The sequence below is a fragment of the Rhinolophus ferrumequinum genome, chromosome 18, assembly GCF_004115265.2.
Source record: "Rhinolophus ferrumequinum isolate MPI-CBG mRhiFer1 chromosome 18, mRhiFer1_v1.p, whole genome shotgun sequence".
NCBI lineage: Eukaryota > Metazoa > Chordata > Mammalia > Chiroptera > Rhinolophidae > Rhinolophus > Rhinolophus ferrumequinum.
Window position 1 is genome coordinate 61782288 of NC_046301.1, and position 21552 is coordinate 61803839.

The 21552-nt window shown below is 53.6% G+C and overlaps 1 protein-coding gene across 1 annotated transcript; it reads left to right on the plus strand.

Moving 5' to 3' along the window:
• The first annotated feature begins 2280 nt into the window (after nucleotides 1–2280).
• PWWP3A (PWWP domain containing 3A, DNA repair factor) lies at nucleotides 2281–20344 on the plus strand. Its single transcript, XM_033133936.1, has 14 exons — nucleotides 2281–2337; nucleotides 3658–3782; nucleotides 4325–4410; nucleotides 5480–5550; nucleotides 6923–7705; nucleotides 8651–8749; nucleotides 10900–10970; nucleotides 12359–12435; nucleotides 12960–13020; nucleotides 14810–14885; nucleotides 15180–15230; nucleotides 15656–16092; nucleotides 17342–17430; nucleotides 19311–20344. The coding sequence occupies exons 2-14, from the start codon at nucleotides 3726–3728 to the stop codon at nucleotides 19363–19365; spliced, it is 2013 nt and encodes a 670-aa protein (XP_032989827.1). The 5' UTR covers nucleotides 2281–2337; nucleotides 3658–3725; the 3' UTR covers nucleotides 19366–20344.
• Nucleotides 20345–21552: the final 1208 nt, after the last annotated feature.

The window sequence follows — 21552 nt, forward strand, 5'->3', positions numbered from 1 at the left end:
AGTTTTCATTTCAACCTGACAGAACACTTCCACAAGGGGTCCCTTGTTTGAGTAGGATTAAAACATGTCAAGAGGCCATGGAAAATATATACATATATTGAATCGTTACATTGTACATCACACTAATATACAGTAGTCCCCCCTATCTGAGGTTTCACAGCCTGTGGTTTCAGTTATGTGCAGCCAACTGTGGTCTGAAAATATTAAAAGGAAATAATTGTTCCAGAATAAACAATTCGTAAGTTTGAAATTGCCTGCTGTTCTGAGTAGCGGGATGAAATTTCTTATTGCCTGCTCCATCCCCACCACCCCGCTCAGGTGAATCATACCTCTGTTCTGTACATGCTCCTGCCATCTTGGTTGTCAGAGCAACTCAGATCACAGTGCTGTGTTCAAGTCACCCTTATTTTATTAACAGTCCCAAAGCCTGTCAAATAACTTTTATTCCTGCACATTGTTCTTTTTCCTTTTTAAATTATTTTTTAGGCCCATGTGGGAATCGAACCAGCAACCCCGCCACTCAGAGCTTGTACTCTAACCAACTGAGCCATCCGGCCACCCCACATTGATTGTTCTTTTTTGTTATTAATTATCATTGTTAGTTTCTGACTGCTTAATTTATAATTTAAACTTCATCAAAAGTTTGTATGTTACCATTGACCCTTGATCACAAGTTTGAACTGCACAGATCCACTTATCTGTGGGTTTTTTCCAATAAATACACTTGGCCCTTCGTATGCACGGGTTTCACATCCCTGTATTCAATCAACTGTGGATCAAAAACAGTATTTCCTCCTTCTCAACTGCAGAGTTTTGATTTTCTCCTGGCTGGCTTGAAAAACTGTGGGGGCTGAAAAAAATTAATGCTTTTCCTCCCACTGTCTAAGTTCTTCTAGCTGAGCTAATAATCAAATTAACAGACACAGATTAATGGGAAAAATCAAAATTTTAATACATGCGCATGGGGAATTCACATAAGCATGAAAATTCCAAAGACAGCAAGGTGACATTGGGTATACATGACATTTTAGACAAAGGAGAAAAATGGGGTTGGGATTTATGGGCAATTTACAGATAATTTAGGAAGAGAGGAACACGCATTGCAGGTAAATATTTGCTCCCCTGGTACAACGGGTACCTAGCTAACAGATGCTCTCTCACCCATCATACTCAATGCTTAGGCTGCTAAGGAGACATCCCAAGATTTCCGATTTCCGTCCTAAACCAGGTTTTTCCATCGGAATGTCTTGAACAGGAAGGAGGGCTCAAAGGCTCTTTCTGAATGTTTTGTTTCTTAATAAGCAACTTCAGATCAATATCTCAACAAGGCAGCTTCAGGGTGGCAAAGCTTCGGTCCCCTTCAGCCCCAACCGCCCATTGACATGGCGGATCATGACGGATCTGCGGCTGGTTGAATCCACGGTGCAAAGGGCCCATGGTAGTCAAAAGTTACAAGAAGATTTTTGGTCGTGCAGGGTTGGCACCCCTCACCCCAACCTGGTTCATGGTCAACCATTTGGAAAACAAACGTCCCAAGGCGCAATACTCCCAGTGGTTTTAGGCCTCAGTGGGGGTCGTGGAACACATCCCTGCAGATAAGGACAACGGTCATGTTCCATGCCGATTTTATCTCAGTCTTAAAATTCGGCGTAATAGTGAATAACATATTAAAAAGAGAGGCAAAGCGCCCCTACGACTGAATAGCCCGAGCCCCGAGTCCACGCGGGGTTCTTGCTTCCCTTAGTAATGGACAAAGTAAGGGGGTTATTTGCAAACGCGCGATCCCCTTTTGTGGGTGAGCGCGGGAGCCCTGAACTCCAATCGCTTCAGCTGAGACGTTCAGTAACTCGAAGGTTCTAGAAGGTTCTGGCAGGCTCTCGAAGATTCACTCAGGGTCCCAGCCAAGCCCCGCGGGTCTGCCCGGAGGCAGCAGGGGAAGGCGGCGGACACTCAGGATCAGGTTTACAAGGAGCGTTGGGCCAAAGTCCCTCACAGACTCCAGCTGGGGAGCGGCCGAGAAGATGGAGGCCGCCCGCCGGTCAGCCTAGCGCTCCCTAGCGCTCGCCCCCGGCGGGTTACTCAGCCCAGTTCCCGTCAGTCAGTTTGTGCCCGCCCACTCGCGCCCGTCACTCAGCCTCGCGCGCGTCAGTGAGGTTGCGCCTGCCCACCCCGTGCCCCTCTGTCAGTCAGCCAACCTCGCCCGCAGCCAGGCGGAAGGGGCGGGGCCATGGAGCGGTTGCACGCTCCCCATTGGTCAGCGGCGGAGGCGGAGTTCGGCGGCGCCGCGAGCCTGGCCCCGCCCCCGGCCCGAGGGAAACAGCGGAGGCGGCCGAGGAGGTGAGCGTGGGCGTGGGCGGCGGCGGCTGGGCGGTGCGGGTGCCACCGCAGTTGGGTCGCGCGGCCCCTCGCCCTCCGCGCCCGGCTCGGGGACCCTGCGCTGGGGAGGCCGGGCGCCTGGTGAGCCCGGTGGGCTGCTCCTCTCGGGTCCGCGGGTCCGGGAGCTAAGGCGGCCGGGTTGGGGGGAGGGGCAAACCCCGAAAAAGGCTCCTCCGGGCGTTGACCCGTGCTGCCGCGGGAACTCTCACTCCTCCTGCGTGAGCTCCCTCCTCTGTTCACTGAGCCCCTTTGCAGCCTGACCCCCTCCCCACTCGAACCCCTCCTCTTCTTCCTGAACCCCGCCTTCTGCCCGAACTCCCTTCTACACGACCTTGTTTTCTACCCGAACACTCTCTTCTGCCCAAACCCCTCTGCTGCCTGAACACCCCCCTTCAGCTGCCCGATCCCCGCTTCTGCCCCACTCCCTCCTCCGCCCGAGCCTTTTGCTGCTGAACCCTTCTTCTGGCCAACCCCCCTTCCACCCGACTCCCTCCTCTGCCCGAATTCCCTCTTCTGCCTGAATCCCACCTTCTGCTGCCCGAACCCCTTCTGCCTGATCCCCCTCTGCTGCCTGATCCTCCTCTTTTCTGCCTGAACTCCCTCCTGCCCGAACCCCTCTGCTGCCTGACGCCTTTCTGCGTGACCCGCCTCTGTTGCTGCCTAACCCTTCTCCTCTGTCGCCTGAATCCTCTCTTTTCTGTATGAACTCCTTTACAGCCTGAACCCCCTCTTCTGATTGAATCCCTTCTTTGCTCCCTTAATCCCCCTTCTCTGTCTGAACCCCACCTCTGCTGCGTGAACCCGCCTTTGCACAAACGACTCCCCACCTTCTGTTTCGTTTGTGTCACAGCCCATCCAGCCTTCCCATTGATGTCACAGGCATTTGCAGCTGTTCTGTCCTTCAGGGACATGACGGCCAAAAGAGCAGTCCTTTCCCTCTGATTTTATTTTATTTTTTTCTCTGTGGTCAGCTGAGCTCCCCATACAGGGAGGGCTGTGAATTTTGTTTAAAATGCTTTCCAAGCTGAGGTGGGAGGCGGCCTTCAGCACAGAGATGATTTATTCAAGGAACCTTTTGAAAATAATCTAGACACAACCTTTGGGAGGGAATTCGGCTGTTTTTATTTACGAAAAATATCCAGGCGCCTCCTTGGGTTGGGCCAGTCACCTCGTTTTGGCATCTCTGTGCAGTGTTATAATTGCCCCATTACCTTCGCCCTCGAGGGTTTGTTAAAATTGCCAGCAACGATGTTAGAAACCACCGTGCAAATTTTGTTGCAGGATCCATCACGCCAGACCTTCAAGCACTTTGTGCCAAATCCTTACCACTTGCCTCATGAGTCCAAATCATGATGGACGCCAAGTATGTCCTCTGCAAATGGAGAGAGCGATTATGGCCTGCAAAGGTGACAGCATTATTGTATAATTTAGGAATTAGAAATGACTTTTGGTGACAAGATCTTTATCAGGAGAGACCTAGGAGTTGCTTCAGTGAAATAATTGAGCCTGAATAATTGGCTGCTGTATCTTTTGGCACTGAATCTCATTCCACATTTAACGGGGTACAAGGTTACATTACCAGAAGTGCCTTCCCCCCCCCCCCACACACACACAAAATTAAGAGCTCTAAAAGGCATGTAAGGGTGTAACCCAAGGAAATACCTGGCAGGGAGCCCTGTGATAGTAAATAATGGGAGAGAGTCGTGGGGAGACTTGCCAGCAAAGTGATGGGAAGAGTGCCGGACTGCAGGGCACAAACCCGACCTTGTCCTGTTTGCCACTGACCTTGTGTCTCAGTTTCCCTACCTGCAAAATAAGGATTAGACAATATCTCTGAAGTCCTGTGGTTGTATTCTTTAAGAATTAGATGTTGCCACTGCTTCTTACTCTGTGTCAACTGTTAGTTGTGTCTTAATAACAAGGATGTTTTTTTCTTTTTTAAACATAGGTTTTGGCCAGAACTGAGATGTCAACAACAACTAAGAGAAAAAAGGAATTTTTTCTGAATGTTCAAATACTCTCCGTAGACAAAAAGTTAAGTGTTGTGTTTTTTTTAATACTATTTTTTTCCCCTATGAGATTTCTGATACCACCTCCCTCCCTACTCCCACCACTCAAAAAAGGTGAAATCCATGCCTAAGGGCTTATTAACTGTTTAGTTATTGTAACTGTTAGTGCCCATAATATCCTTAAGCGGAAAACAACTGGTTTTATTTTACATCAGTTTGGAAAATGAAGATCTACTCAAGGCATTGTGTGTGATGTTCAGTACAAAATGGAATACGTGTGAATCACACACCGGGTAAACTCTCGTCGTTGGTGTTCAGAGGGTATTTCCTTCCCACGGATTTATTTGTGTGTGTTTTTTTCAGAAACGAATGACAGGCCTATCAGTTTTGAAATACCTGGTGTTTGAGCCTGTCCCTGTAATAAATTGTTATTTAGCACCCACAAGGCACACCTGTGATGGGCGGTGCACTACTGTTCTCTTGATTATCTGGGAAAGAAGGACATAAGAGCATCTAGAATGAAGGTTAAAGTGCCTAAATCGTGTATGGCTGGTTTCCGTGTGTCTGATGGAAGAATTTCCAATTCCAAATAGAGAAGTTTTCTAAAAGCCCAGTCGGTTCCTCTGTCCCCACCCCTCTCTTCACAGTTGCCTCCTAATCTTGCCTTGTCCCCAGCTCACACTTTCCCTGCTCCTGAAAGGTAATTGAATACTCGAATTTGAAAGGAAAGCACATCCTTTGGCTGGGCTATAAACAGCTTTTAGTGGCATTATCATCTACTCTGAAAATCTAACAAAGGAGTTGAAAGTAGGATTTGCCTCATAAAAGCCACAATTTGAAATCATTTTTACTCTTACATCCAGTCAACCTTTTCTGTCTTAAAAGAAAAAGAAAAACAAAACCACACTCACCAGAGGCCTTGCTGCCTCTGACCTCAGGCACATGAATTCCTAGTTGGTTGTGACTTTCGGTTTAAATGAAAGGTTGAGAAGGAAGAAAACGAATCTAATTCTTTTGTTATCTAAAGAAAAACACATTTGAGAATGTCTCTGGGCCTTGGCTCCAGCGGGCAACAGTTGTTTCTGTCCCTGCAGAGTGAGGGTGAAGAGCACGAATGCCCAGACCCTGAGGAGGTCCCACATCGAGGACATCGCTTCCTTACTGGGTAAGAGCGAATTTGGGAGGAGCCATGAGGCCCTCACAGAGAAGGCCTCCAGGTTGAAATTGACCCTGTACACCACTTACTCTCTTTACACAAGGGAATGTGAGCTCCCTGATCCCAGGGAGGGGGAGAAAACGGATGTGCTTTCTCAAACCTGTCTAGAATTTGCCTCCAGAACCCATCCTGTGCTCGACTCCCGGAATGGCCTGTGGAGAGGGTCTGCTTGGCGTCTAGGCTGTAGGAGACTCGGAAGGGGTTTGCTTCTTTGAGGAGATGGGGAAAGACTTCCTCTTTTCCTTTGTCCTATAATAAGACTGCAAAACGGTTCTGTTGCTGGTCTGGTCTCTCTGCCCAGGATTTCAGAAACAGTAGGTTGTGTATTTAAATTAGGAAGCTGAGCAGGGGGAGAAGGCAGTGTGGCCACCCATTGTCTGCAGGAAATGGCAGTGTCCCTCCCCCCACTTGCATTGCATAGGTGGGAGACTTGGCCTGAGCCCAGCGCCCCCCACCCCAACCCCCAGGAAATGGCGACAGGACCCTGGCAGTCCCGCAATCCCAAATACAAAAACATTTTCTCTCTCCTCAAAGTGGCAATGCTTATCCCTTCTGCAAGGTCACTTTCCCGTGGTGTTTGTAAAACAGAGTCTCTTCCTCTGTGTTGGGAAGAACAGCTGTTTATTGTTCAAAGCAGGACCCAGCCCTGCACACCCTCCCATGGAAACCAGCCCCTCCCGGTTGCCGCTGTGTTTGCCCTGGTCGGTGGGACCGATTGATTATTGGTGGGTGCCTTTACTATAACATGGGAAGTTCTGTGTTGGTGGAGGTGTTAGCCCACTGAGCTGCGAGATTGAGCTGCGAGATGGCTCCCAGGAACAGCGCCAGGTCTCTGTGGGGCTGAGTAAATAACCAGGCCCAACACCGGACCCAGATGCTCTTTCCTGCTGTCGGGGTGCCCTTGCAAAGAAGTGTAGACCATTGGTGGCCACAAGGAGCCCTTTCAATGGGCTCCCCTCCCCCCCAGTATATCACCCGTTCTATTTCCTCAGCCTGGGCTCTCCTTGACTGTGATTGAATTGGAAGTTGTCAGGCTGGGAGAGGATTTGCCAAACATCTGAATATGTGTTTTTGTTGGCAGGATTGCTTTGTAATCTGGAGGAATTTATCTTTGTAACCCAGTCTGGCTAGGGTCACTCAATTTGGTTTTTTAAAAAATGCAGCCCCACAGCCAGCTGTGCTTTTGTCGTCCTGTCCCCTTTTGGGAACACGGAGGGAGAGGTGTCAGTCCTCCCATCAGGCAGAAAACGGCAGAGTCAAGCACGGCGATGGCGGTGCCTGGGCATCTGGGCATCACCAGGCTTTGTCTCCCGCCCTTCAGCCTCACAGAACAAGGCTGCTGCCGAACCCATGGAGGAGCTGACCTACAGACGGTCGCTTCGAGTGGCTCTGGATGTTCTGAACGAGAGATCCTGTCTGCTGCAAGAAAGCTGCTCAAGGGAGGAAGGGACTGCTGGGTCTGCAGGAGAGAAGCACACGGGACCGGCCGCCTCGCTTTGTGACCCCAGCTCTTCATCTTCTGTCCATGAAGTTGTGTTGGGCAGTTCCGGACTGGAGAGGAGGGAACGCATACATCTGAGGCTGGCAGGCTCTCCAACTTGTGAGAAAGACCCCAAGTGCCAAGTGGACCACAAGAAGGGGCTCGGGGAAAGCGAAAGCCCACTTGCCCTGGTGGTCTCAGCTGGAGGTGGTTCTCGGGACAGGAGTGGATCAAGCCTACACCTTGAAAATCGGACGATCCCAAATAAAAGGGGAAGAAGCTCGGCACAGGAGCCCGGCAGGTGTCAGAATGGCCCTTCAGTTTCAGAGGGACATCAGGAAAGAGAGAACGAGGAAGAGGCGGGCGGCCGGGCAGCCCTGAGCTCACCTGCCCGAGTTAGGGAGCATGGTCTGTGGGCCAAGGGGCGCTTCCCGGCTTTGCCATGCCCCACTCTGCGCCCAGTTTGCCCGGATGCGCGAGGCTCGCCTGCCAAGCAGCTGTGCCGGGATGGTGACCAGAGGTCAGGGCCCCAGGACTGCATGACTCTGCGCAGCGCCACCAGGCGCGGCCCGCCTGCCCCCCGCACACCTGCAGACAACACAAGGCTTCAGGCCCTGGAAGGAGGTAAGGCCTGCCTGGCGCTGGGCCAGGGGGGTGCTCTGGTCCTCCCGCCAGGCAGCATGTATTCATTCATACCCGGATCTTAGCGAGATGGGTACCAGGAGGGGCCCAGAGCAACATCCCCAGCTCCTTTTTGTCCGTGTCTTCCTCTGGGCTGCAGCACCTCCCGCTGCTCCACGTGTGCAGGGGAGGGAGGGCATCGAGCCCTGTGGGGACACACACTTCTGCCTGAGGATTAACTCCTAGCCTGCGTGCTACGGAGCAAGAAGGCAGACGCTCAGTGAGGAACTCACTGCGAGGCATCTCAGAGGAATTCCTGTGTACATAACGTTTCTGCGCCTGTGGCCATGCACTGAGATTTCGTTCTGTTTTCACTTCATAGCATCCCACTGACTTTTAAGCCACTAACTGGGAAACCCTGATTTCTGCACAGCGGGGTGTCGAGGTCTATTCACCACCTGCCTGCTGCCAAGGGTTCTGTCTCCCTTGATTCTTACACTTCCTGCATGGGTGTGCACTTCCTGCTCGCCGGCTGGCACCTTCGCAGGCGGCACCCCTGTGTACTGAAGGGAGTGGCCACACGCCTGCCTTGTCCCGTTATGCCCCTGTCCCTGCACATCCACTGTGCGCTTCACACCAGGAAGGATTGAGCCCCACAACAGGGATCCCCCCCCCCCCCCAGAACCCCGTTCACTTCTCATGATTTCAGTCACTTTCTCTGCCTGCCTGCCAGCTACGGCCTGGAGGGCGTCCCCCTGGCTCTGTCTTGTTTAATTGTCCTGTAAATGTTGTCTAACGGGAGAGCACCTCGCTTGAATCGGGCAGTGTGCAAGTCTGTGTGACACGGGTCTGCTGTCTTCTGCTTGATGGTCACGTATCACGAAATGTTCTCCTTGGCGTGAGTCGCCAGGCCGATGACCATGCAAGTTAACCTGACATTGTTGACAGACCGTCCATCTTACGAAGAGTCAGTGGAGCTTGACCCGGTTAATTCCATTCTGGAGGAGGAGGAGGAGGAGGAGCCCCCGAGAATCCTTTTATTTCGCGGTAAGACCCAGGAACGACCGGGATGCTCTCGGTCCACTGGGCGCAGCCCTCATACTTTTGTCCGAGCTCTCTTTTCCTTTCTTCTACTGACCTGAGTGAGACCTTGGAAAGTGCTGAGGTTTCCGTCCCCTGCCTTAAACATCGCCACACAGAGGGAGGAGGGACTCCCTGTCTGCATGCAGCTTCCTTCCCTTGTCCTTTGTCCCCTCCTAGGAACGAAGGGGGGACAGCCACATACACAGGTGGGCTCCGCCACCACCTTTGGCATGTGGCCTGGCACCCCTCACAGGCCTCTGGGGAGGCTGGCTCGTGTCTCAGGAGCCTGTGCCCTCCCCCATGTCTACCTGCAGCAGGCAGACTGCCGTGGACGCGTCAGCAGCCAAGAACCCCGATTCACAAGCCCTAGGTCTGCTGGCTTCAGCAACGGAGTGACCAGGAACAGTCGCCTCCTTAGACTTGCTACTTAACTCCACAGAATCGAATCCATTGTTTTAAAGCTTTTGCTTTGGAAAGAATTATGGATTAACAGGATGTTGCAGAAAAAGCACAGGGAGGGGTAGGCACCTGCCCCGCAGCATCCCGATGGCAACATCCTGCCAGACCAGGAAGCTGATGTGGGTGCAGCCACGGGGCTCCCCCGTGTCTTACCACCTGCACACCCTGGGCGCATGGTTTTTTTTCCCCAAAACACTGCTGGCTGCTTTTTGTTCACTGTGTTGCTGACTTAAGTTTGCATTGTCCTGTTTTTTTTTTTCCTGTTTGGGTTTTTTTCCCCCCCCTTTTTTTTTTTGACAATAGCTAGCAGTCTTTTTTTTTCTTTTTTTTTTTAAAGGAGGGTGCAGCTCACAGTTCCCCATGTGGGGATCGAACTGGCAACCTTGATGGCTATTAGCACCACACTCTAACCAACTGAGCTAACCGGTTACCCTTGCATCCTCTTATTTTTAACGTAACAATAAGTCAGACATTTTTCACGTTTTCACTTTTCTCAGTGGCGACTGGATAGCATGTACTAGGTGTGGCAGGGATCCCTTACTAAGCCTCCTCACCGTCGGGGTCTAGACCATCCCTTGGCTGTGGGGCCGCAGTGCACACAGCATGTGCTTTTGGGAAATAACCCTGTAGCATCAGCCCCCGGAACAGGGCTTCCTGGGCCACAGAGAAGGGATACTGTGCCTTTTTCCAAAGGAGCATTTCGGTCCCCACTGCCACCAGCTAGGGGTCAGGTCTGTCAGTCCCCAAAACCTGGATGTTTGCTTTTTCTCTTGCTTTGTGCTTCCATTTGGTTTGTTTTGGTTTCCCCATCAGCACCATCTGTCTGGGTATTTACCCGCTGGCCCTGAGTTGGCTTTCTGCACCCGGGACCCGTTGTCCTCTGAGAAAGGAGGCTTCTCACGGGGCAGCCGCCCTTCACGGGTCTGCAGGAGGCCTTTGTTTGCCTCCTCCCTGCCTCGCCCATAGACATTTCTTTGTTGGGTCGCGGGCCAGCCGGCTTCCCTTGTCCCACAGTAGTGGAAGGCTCTGCGCCAAACACTAGCCTCTCCTCACTGATATTTTGTTACCTGATGTTTTTAGCATTTAAATTATTTCCTCATTCTGGAGTTTTTTTGGTGGGAAATAGTTCATTTTGTTCAGAGATAATTTTGTAGCTCTCTTATGATTATTTAAGTAATTCTGTCTCTCTCTGTAAAAGCCCCCAGTTCCTCAGTCAGACCATCGTCTCAGGAACTGAGTGCCCACGCGGGTCTTCATTGTGTAACACTAGCTCCTTTCTTATTTTGTTCCACGCTCTTTATGGAAGATGTTTTTTTTTGGAGTAATTTGGGATTTGCAGAAAAGTTGCAAAGGTGGTACAGCGTACCCTCTGTCAGCTTCCCCTCGTGTCACTGACTGCATGACCACAGCACATGGTCATTCTAGGAAAGCAGCAGCGTACCGTGTTCTTAACCGCTGAGCATGGTCATAGTCTTTAGACTCCGGCGACGGGAGTTTGGGACCTGCCTTAACAGTCCTACTGACCTTTCCAGTGGGTCGTGTTAGTGTGGGGTTTAAATGTTATTGCAGTAACTGTGTTTTCTCATGCCATTGCATTTGCTGCTTGACATGGATCTGATGTGTCTGTTCTTTTTGTTTTTTCTTTTTAATTCTAGAACCACGTTCGTTTGAAGTAGGAATGCTAGTCTGGCTTAAATACCAAAAATACCCCTTCTGGCCAGCAGTGGTAAGAACAGCACTCCGTCTCACTCCACTTGTCCTCTGTTCTCCACAGTGGGACCTGGGCAAACGTGTTCACCATTTCACTCTTACTGAGGAAAATGATGGGCCTATAAATAGGGTTTCTGGAGACACAACCTAAATAACGGGGGTTTAGTCATGTGGCACCAGTGAGGGTAAGGTTCACAGGTCACATTTTTATCAAGCAGGCTCAGAAAAACTGGCCTGAAAAAAAGTCCACAGTTTGCTCATTTTAAATAGTGTGCGTTTCAGACTTTCTGGGAGCTTTTTAACGTTTTAGATTTGAGGTATGGAGCCGTTGTCCGTATAAATGCAGGCATTTGCCCAGCGCCCCAGTGTGGTGGATGAGCTCAAATGTAGCCAAGTTGCTGGCTTTGCTTTCTCTCTACACCCGGACGCTGCAAACAGTCAAGTTTATTTTTTAGGCCAAAGCACTGTCCCAGCTCCTCTCTCCCCTTACATTCCCCCTTCATCCTCTTCTGGCAGAGACAGAATTCCATGATTCCAGCTATAGTTCTTTTAGTAGGAGATACCGGCGTTTAACTTGGAAGGGTCTTGGCAGTAGTCAAGGGCAGCTCGTCATCTCACTGAGTCTGGCTGCCGTTAGCAGGGCCTTTCTGCACAGACAGCAGGGCTGTGGGAGGGCAGATCCAGAACCCACATTCTTCCTTGTGGGTAGAATGCGTATCTTAAACACATGTCTGGTGAGCAGGCATCTCAGTACAGCCCCTGGCACGGTCGTGGGGGCCCTCTTCTCCCTCTAGCACCCCCTCCCAGCAGGTGCCGTGTCCCGCCTGTGTGGGCACCCTTTTCCCAGCCCTTACAGCCCTTCCCTGTTTCTATCAGTTCCCTCGGGGGTCCTGCTTGTTAACGGGTCACCAGTGTGACTGATGCCGGGGCGTGAGCATCTGTAGCCCCCTTGCTAGTGACCCCTCGATGTGCGGCCTGGGAGGTGCTGTGCAAAGGCTCCTTGGCCGCCTTCATAGGCCATGGCCAAGGGCTGGAGCCGGGCCTGCCTCCTGCCTCTGTGCCCTCGGCTGGTCCAGAACCTGCCCTGTTTGGCCATGGGACAGTCAGTCACAACGATTGCATACAGGTGGCTGGCAGGTGGCAGTAAGTGTGGTTCCTTTCATTTTAAAATGTAAGACAACCCTGCCTGGTCCTGCTCAGTTATGAAACTACTCAGAGCCATGTATGCAGCAAAACTTGGGCAGTGCCTGAGCGTGTTACTGTGTGGGCTGTGCCCCGGCCCCACAGCTGTCACATGTGTCAGTCGCTCATCGTCTCACCCAACAAGATTGTGTCAGGAAAGTATTTAAAACTCACCGCCGCCCCTGGATTCTTGACACTTTGTTTTCTTGGCTTTGCCCACAGGTCAAGAGTATCAGGCGGAGAGACAAGAAAGCCAGCGTGCTTTTCATCGAAGGACACATGAACCCCAAAGGGAGAGGGTGAGCCATCGTCCTCGGCTCTTTTCAGACGGTCTGGGGTGTGAGCAGGGAGCAGCGTCCAGGGCCCGCTAGGTGATCCAGCCCCGGAAGGCAGCCACGCAGAGACTGTGTTGAGAGCAGCTGGTCATACAGCCCAGTTTTCCAGCCCAGCCCGATGCTCCTTGGATCCCTATTCCCACAAACTAGCAAAGCTGGCTCCCTTCCTGCAGGTCCGTTAGCATGCCCTGCGCCAGTCTGAGGTTTGCTCTGTGCGTAGGTGCCCATCCTTCCGCACTTGCGCTCCGTCGCGGCGTAAGAATGTGCACAATGCGTTCCCCACTCCCCACGCGCTTTGCAGACAGTGTGTCAATTCGTTGCCAAGGTGACCGTGTGGAACTGGTCTTCTCTGGCCCTTGGTGGCCAGCGGTGTGGAGACCGGGCCCCAGGACCTGCCTGACCTGCACTAGCTTTGTCAGAGGAAAGGATGTCTTTCAGGTCAGGCGGTGACGTGTGTCCGTGCTAACCTGTGCCTCCACCTCCTGTAGCATCACGGTGCCTCTTAGAAGACTGAAGCACTTTGACTGCAAAGACAAGCAGGTGCTTCTGGTAGGTGGCTTCTTACCTGCTTCTCTGAGTGGCTCACTTGGTGACTGGTCATGGTGTCGTCTGCATAGCCCTCGAAAGCACGGCTTATGTGACGATCGTGGGGACCAGCATCTGCTGGCCGGCTCTGGCTGCTGCTCTCGGGGTTCCCTTCATGGGAGTCTTACCACCCATCTTCCCCGTTGTCCAGGGGAGGAATTTGAGGCTGTTGTGGCACGGGCTGGGGGGTGAGGTGGTGGAGAGGTCGGGCAGGAGGCCCGCTCCTTCTGGCTCCTTCCCAAGGCCGCCCTGAGGGACGGGGCGTCGGGGCCCCGTGGAGTGGGGACCCCGTCGCCCCAGAGCCTGAGCACAGTAGGCCTCAGGTGTGTGCATTGTCCCTGAGTGCTGGCATGAGTCAGGGCGAGGGCGCTCCCCAGAGGACTTGCTGTGATTCTAGTGGCCATGTCCCCATGGTTCTAGGATCAGTGCTGTGTCACATGTGAGTCTGTAAGCCACGATGCGCAGGCCCATTCAAAGTGCTATCTGCTCAGCCTGAAACCCTGCTTCTGTTGTCCCAGCTTTCAGAAAAACAAACCAAACTGGGCTTGGCCGGGAGTGCCTGCCCTCCCTGCCCCCTGCAGGTCACGAGGTCCCAGGTCCCAGGTGGGGAGCAGTCTGTGTCTGAGCCGTGTCCTCCGGGGTGCTGGGATCCAAGGAGTTTGCTTCCCATCTGTGCTGTTCCCTGAGGATGGCTGGCCTCGGGCTCTAGTGCGCTGCGCGTTTGGAAGGTTGGCGCCCACAGAGCCCCCAGCCCGTCCTTGTGTGTCACCACGAGAGCCTCGCTTCTGTCTTGTTTGTTCAAGTCGGTTCATCGTGACGTCTAACCCGCAGCCAGTGCAGGGCGTTTGTCCCGTCACAGTGCTCCGCAGTGTGGCCCGGTTCCCGTCCCACAAGCTTCCACACTCCCTGAACGCGGGTCCCCGGGCACCTTCCCGCTGGGAGCCTCTGACCCCTCTCTGTGCTGTGTGCTCTCAGGCCTTGGCAGCTTTCCCACTGGCTACCCAGAGGACCCTTGCGATCCATGTGCCCTAAACTCTCCAAAGCGGGTTTTATCACAGAAGCCTGGAGGATGTCCGTGGCCGTCCTCCTGTCACCAGTCTACCTGTGATGTGGGTGTGCAGGGGAGGCAAGGGGCAGTGAGCTGCACCTCCGCCGGGCGACCATGTTGCTTGTTCTGCGCTGGCGATGGATCAGCTCTCACATCCTCCACTGGCCTTTGTGTGACGGTCACGGCTCTGTGGCATCTGTAGGGCCCTGAGTGTCTCCTTCCTTGCAGAGCAGAATGGCCTGCCATCCCAGGTGTCAGCGAGGCCTAACCCCCCCCAGTCCACCCCCCAGCTGCCTTCTCGATTCGCATCCCCCACCTATCACAAGCGGCAACCGCGGGGTCGGCCAGCTCAGGTGGCAGTAATATGGGATGTGTCGTGCCTGTGGGCGTTTCCCAGGAGCTCTCAGGGAAACTGTCCTCGGTTTGTTGGTGTCTGGTGTCTTTCCTTCCAGGCTGACGCTGTTCTTCTAAGCGCTAGACACGGAGATAGCTTTTGGAAGGGTTTATTTTGCATGACTTTAAAGTTTCCCTCCACCCCCACGGTCATGGAGTCTGTACCTCCCCTCCCCTTTGAGTCCACAGGTTCTGAGCAGCCTGGCCCCTGACCAGGGCCTCCATGGGCGTCTGCCAGGGCCCCTGCTGGATGAGGACAGGGAGGGGCCCCTGCGGCCTCCTGCTGACGCTCCCCCGTCTATCTCATTGCAGAATGAGGCCAAGGCGGACTTCAGCCAGGCCATCGGCTGGTGCGTGTCCCTCATCACCGACTATCGGGTCCGGCTTGGTACGTGGGGCCTTCACAGCCTGGGACAAAGGGAGTGGGGGACAACAGCAGCACAGCGCCTCCTCTGTATGGCAAGGGCCAAGCTTGGGCTGTCCCCCTGGCCTTCGAGTCCCCAGTACAGGCTGGTGGTGGCGGGATGCTGGGTGTGGACAGAGGACGGGGTCCCTTGACTCAGAGCCAGTCCCTGTGCGCCCCCCCGTCGGGCTGTGGGGACCCCGTGCTGCGCCAGCCTACCCGCTGGATGGGGTGGGCTCAGGACGTGTCCCTCGCCTCACGTGCCCGTGTCGTCTGCAGGCTGCGGTTCCTTCTCCGGCTCCTTTCTGGAATACTATGCCGCTGATATAAGTGAGTCCACGGCATTTTCGTCCTTTCACATCAGCAGCTGTCGCTGCCCAAGGCCCCGGGGATGTCGGGGCTGTCGCCCTCGCCCTGCTGTGGGGTCTGGACAGCAGGTCCACAGCCACCACCACTATATTGGTGCCAGTGCGATGACGCCCGAATGTTAACATACAAACAGCACTTCCCTCTGCTCTCCTGTCTCAGTGTTTCAGGCAGTAATCGCTACACGTTGTCCCATTCCTCCCATCCTCAGAGGGAAGGTGAATGAGCTAGTGCTGCTCCTGGGCGTGGGGGCTCTGTTCGTTCAGGTTAAACTTGGCTGCAGGGCAAAGCTGGGCCAGATGAGGGGTCCTGCCCACCACAGCCCAGGACGTAGTGAAGGGACCCCACCTGGCTGGCTGGCAGTCCCACAGCATGTGCCTCCTTTGCAGGTTACCCCGTCCGCAAGTCCATCCAGCAGGATGTCTTGGGGACCCAGTTCCCTCAGCTCTGCCAGGAGGACCCCGAGGAGCCTGCGGCCAGGAGCCCTTGGGGCAGGAGGCAGTCCTGCAGGAAAGTCCTGCCTGACCGGTCACGGGCTGCCCGGGACCGGGCAAATCAGAAGCTGGTAGAGTACATCGTGAACGCAAGGGGCGCCGAGAGCCACCTGCGGGCCATCTTAAAGAACAAGAAGCCGTCCCGGTGGCTGAAGACATTTCTGAACTCTGGCCAGTACGTGACGTGTGTAGAGACGTACCTGGAGGATGAGGAGCAGCTGGACCTGGTGGTGAAGTACCTGCAGCGTGTCTACCAAGAGACAGGCAGCCGGGCACTGACGCGGGCCAATGGTGACAGGGTCCGCTTCATCCTGGACGTGCTCCTGCCTGAAGTGAGTGGCCGGCAGGGCATCCTGCGCATGAGGGGGTGGGGGTCTGGGCATGGGGCCAGGGGCGGTTTGGTGCTGGGATGTCACCCTCCTGAAATCTGCCGGGAGGCCCTGGCAGCATGGAGCCCAGTGCCGCCCAACCACCCTGTGGGCAGTGGTACAGGGCAGGCTGTCCCAGCGTTGTCGCCGGCACTGAAGGAATGAGCTGCATGCTTCCTGCATGTGTGCAGGTAGTGACTGCTCAGGAAAAGGGAGTTCTGTCTTTCCTTTGTGCATGCTCGCTGGGCTTGGGCTGGGCTGGGCGCAGCAGATGTGGCTGCTGGGTTATGGTCAAGTTCAGAGGGCCCTGTGGGGCGCAGATGAGACAGCATATATGTACAAAAGTAAAATTGTGTCCTGAGGCCTTACTGCTCGTGAGCAGTGGAATAGTTACCTCCCTCCATGTGCACCTGCAGTCCTCCCCTCCGCCCGACTAGTGTTTTGGAGGGAAAAAAACATTTTTTATTTATAAGTCCTTCCTTGTGTATCTCTAAAACGGCAATTCTTGGGGGGCAGTCAGTTAGCTCAGTTGGTTAGAGTGCAGTGCCCTTAACTACAAGGTTGCCGGTTCGATCCCCACACAGGTCCCTGTGAGCTGCGCCCTCCACTAGATTGAGACAACTATGTAACTTGGAGCTGATGGGTCCTGGAAGGACACACTTAAATAAATAAAAGTTATAAATAAATAAATAAAACGGCGATTCTGTCTCTTTGGGACATCTGTGGCTGTCACGCTCACGGTGGGGGTGCTCCTGGCACCAGTATGTAGGGCCAGAGATGCTGCTCCACCCCGAGTGCCCAGGATGCCCCACAGAGAACGACCCGGCCCCAGTGTTTTTTGGTGTAAGGACAATACTATTAATTCACCTGAAAAAGTAGGCAACAATTCCTTAACATCAGACATCAATTACATATTCAAATCACCCTCGTACCATTTTTATTTATAGTAAACTTACAGTTTTTTAAAATACTTTTTTGGGGGCTGCCTTTCATTCTCTGATTTTAGTGATGGGAGCACTCATCTGTAGTCAGAAGGGATGTTCCTGATTTAACTCAGAAACCTCATTACAGCAGAGGGCTCGAGTTCGTAGGCATCTTTTGAGCTGGAAATGGGATGCGTCTGGAGGCTGGCACGCGCTTGACTGCCCGTGTGGACCACGGAGAGTTCAGCACCATGCAGCCCTGGCCCTGGCTGACCGTCCCTGTCTTACAGGCCATCATCTGTGCGATCTCGGCGGTGGACGCAGTGGATTATAAGACGGCGGAGGAGAAGTACATCAAAGGACCTTCACTCAGCTACCGGTAGGCGCTCAGAGCCCCGTTCCCAACCATTTTGAGGTGTGTTTCCCCGAAAATAAGACCTAGCAGGACCATCAGCTCTAATGCGTCTTTTGGAACAAGAATTAATATGAGACCGGGTATTATATCCGGTCTAACAGTAAAATAACACCACGTATTATACTATTGTATATTATATTATTATTATATATTATATTCCCGGTCTTATAGTAAAATAAGACGTGGTCTTATATTAATTCTTGCTCCAAAAGACGCATTAGAGCTGATGGTCCGGCGAGGTCTTGTTTTCGGGGAAATGCTATCTCTAAGACTTGTATTTCTACGCCTGCTGGGAGCTGTGACCGAGCCCCTGTTCCCGATGTGTTGGTCCAGGTGCTCGCTTGGTAAATGAGGCGCGTAAACTTGAGAATATACGTTAGCACTTGGCTGAGGAAGCCACGGTGGACGCTCCTGTTCTCTGATGAGTTTGGGCCGTGGGCCCAAGTTCCCAAGCTGGCTGGAGTGGGCAGAGCTGGTCCTGAACCCAGGCCCCAGAGTAGCCTGCACGAGTGGCCAGGCTGATGGCTAGACGCATACGCGGCCTCTGCACCTGACGTCCTGTTGTGGGGCCGGCGTGTGCCCAGGCCCTCTTGCTCCAGTGCTGTGGCTGTCGGACGAGGACAGGCTGATGAAGCCGCAGCAGTCGGCCCGGTGGGTCCTAGCTGGTCAGAAAGTGCTCTGATCAAGACATTTCTCACATCAGTGTGGTTGGCTGCCCTTGGATTTCTGGCCCCAGCGCCCCTAATCCCGCTCTGGGCATGCTGCCAGGCCTTGCTGGGAACAGGCGGGGCCGCGTGCCAGTGACAGGCTGAAGACTCAACTAGAGCACCGGCCAGGGATTCTGTCCAGGGCCGACTGGGCATTGTCACTGACACTCCATCCTTCCTGGGCAGAGCCTGGCATGTGCCTGGGTGGCAGGCGTCCTGCACAGCTGTCCACAGCAGGGTCACGTTGGTTCTGTGCAGCTGGATTGACAGGACAGGAAAGGCCTTGGGAAACAGAAAAACTTGGGTCAGGCTGGGCACGCTCAATGCGTGAATCAAGATGGGGGCAACCTCCTGCTCGTGACCGTCTCTGTCACTACACTCTTCCTTCCACTGGCTCGCCAGCACCAAGAGCAGTAAGACTTCTTTGCAGCCTCTTCCTGCCACGAGCGTGGCCAACGCCCCTGGAAGTGAGGCTCACCACCTGATGCGCGTCAATTAGGGTGAATGCGCCGCCCCGTTTTATTCCTTCGGGGTCGTGCTCAGGACTCGATGAATGAGCGGTAGCCATTTCTCTCCTTTGGCCCCAGTTAGTTTTCAGCCGTCTGGTTGGTCTATCACGTGAGCTGTCCACCCTGGTGTCCCTTTCGTCTTGTAAGTTACATCTCAGAGGCCATGTGCAGACCCGACTTCACTGAACCTCTGCCCCGCCCAGCTGCCCCCCATTTCTTGTTTGAACTGATGTGCCTGCACGCCCTCACAGAGGGCCCGCCTCTGAATCCATGTTCCTGTTTCCTTGTGTCCAGAGAGCGGTGGCCAGCTAAGTAATTGTCAGTCCGCTTTTCCTTAACAAGAACTCGCTTAACGAGGACAGTTTTGTATTTCATACTTTAAAAATTCATTTTTATTTAGTTGTGGTAAAATACACGTAACATAAACTTACCATCCTGACCATCTTAAAGCACACAGCTCAGTGGCATTAAGCACAGTCGCTGTCATGCAGGCATATCCCCACCATCTACCTCCAGAATTTTCCATCTTCCCTAACTTACACTGCCCTCATCAAACACTCCTCTGCTTCATGCTCTTTAAAACACGATTAATTATTAAAATGAAGTTGTCACCTTTTGTTTCCTGAAGGGAAAAAGCAATATTTGATAACCAGCTCCTAGAAGAAAGGAACCGGCGATGCTGACGTGGGAATGGCGGTCACATGTAGTGACACCCGCCCACAGGCCCTGTTCTGTCGCACTGAAGATAGGACTTGGGACGTGTGTGTCGGATCTGCCTGTGGCTTCTCTTTTCCTGGCTTTTTTGGGAAGGTACAGTTTCTGAAAGGTTTTTAAAAGGACAAGAGTGATTTATTGCTATCATTACCTGTGACTGTACTGAATAGTTTAATATAAGGTACACATTTGTCTTTTTATGTTAAAAAGTATTGTATCCGATATTAAACAGGAGTTTTGAAAAGGATCTGGTGGGAATATATTGCTCCAGAGGTATTGGCATATTTTTCTAGTTTTCTTTTCTCCTCTGCGTGACTTCTTCTCCCAGTGCTTCCAGAGGACACTGTCTCTCGTCGTGTGTTTCCAAGGAAAAGCAGTGTTCGTAAGACGGGACCAAAGACCACCTGCTGTCTTGTGTTCATTGTTTGCTGTGTTGCTCATGTACAACAGCAGATGGATGGAGACCTTTCTGCCCAGTCTCGTGCGGGGAGGTGAATGCCACGGCACCCTGTCCTCTGTGGATTTCCATGCGTCTGGCCCAGGGTTGAGTGTTGTGGTCTCGGTAATCGGCACGGGTAGCTGTGACGATCCATGTGGCCACCGCTCCCACACAGGACAGCTAAGGTCACTGTGTGCACAGCCTGGGCTCACTGCCCTGGCCCTTGGTCTGGAAGCCACGGAAGCGGGCTTGCATGCTTACCCGAAACATGAGACATGTCCCAGGGCCCCAAAGGCCCCTGGCTAGGGGCCCCAGCTCTGTGTAGGCCCGTGCCTGTTTTCACTGGCCTGTCCTCGAACAGGTGCCTGTCAGAGCCACACACCGAGTGATTTAATCCAAGTTGGTGCGACACTGTATGTGGCAGTAAACATTGGTGACAGTAACTTTGAGGCCCTGCCCCATCATCAGCACCCTGGCTGTACTGTCACACTTGGGCAGGGTCAGCGCCCCCTCCCCCCATAGTGACTGGATGGGGCCCTCTCCTGATGTCCCCCTCACCCGACCAGAGTCACTGCAGAGGGCAATCAGGAGGAGATTCCCATGGGATGCAGGGTGGTTGGTGCCCAAGCAGTAAGGAGCTGCAGAGAGCATCTCAGGTTGGTTAGCGAGTGGGACATGACATTGAGATGGCGCTTGACGTCGAGGCACCGGAACCCGGCCAGCGATCTTCCTCAGTGGGTTTTGCTCAACTCTAAGAGCAGGAAATCCAGGTGCAGGGCCCAGGCCCTCCCAAGTTGGCCCGAGGGGCATCCGGCTCTGAGATGGCCTGGAGGCCCAGAGCTGACATGCAGGCGGGCACCTGCCTGTGGTGGAAGGCCCTGGATGCTGCAGAGCCTGGCACTGCCCGGGTCACTCTTCCTGGACAGAGCGAGGTCCTGTCCCCACACAGGATGACCCCACCCATGCTGTCAAAATGGGCCTTGGCTCCCTTCCAGAAAAGTCAGACTGCGCCATCTGCCGACAGACGCTTCTCGAGACCAGTTGGCCTGGAACAGTCTCTGATGTGCAAATACACGGCCGCTCTTCGTGGTGACAAACGTCTGCGTGGCCTTGGTGGAAACCCCATGGCCTGCATGGGGCTATCCCATTATTGTGAAGTGTTATGGTCTCATTTCTTTGTGAACCTTCAGTGTTCCAAGGCTGTTCAGATGGGAAGTCAGTGCCTTCTGAGCCATCTTTGCTTTCCTGGGCCCTGCTCGCGGTCTCCCTCCAGTGGGCTCTGGGCCCCGTCCAGGGAGTCTTCTAAATCGGGGTCCCTGCCCCACATCCAGGTCCTGCACCCCAGCACATTCAGTGCTCACTGTGTTTTTGTGGATTCTGAAGGTGCTTGTTTTCACGCTTCGTCCTGAGGCCACGGGGGCCGTGGGTGGTGGTGTAGGTGGGGGTCTGTTCTCCCTCCAGTGGTTGGTGGCAGTAGTTAAGGAAGTCACAGCCAGCTGAACTGACTCGCTTGCCAAGTGAACGTTCTAGAAGGCCTGAGGTGGCCAGTTGCTTCTGAAGCATAGAGAAGACCAACTCCACCCAGCACAACGTGGGGGATACAGCTGGGGCACCTTACTGCACCTCCCATTCTCCTTCCCTCCAACCCCTCACTCTGGGCAGCTGAGCCTGTGTCCCTGACGGGGTTCTCTTCCTTTGTCACTGCTGGTACTGGGGC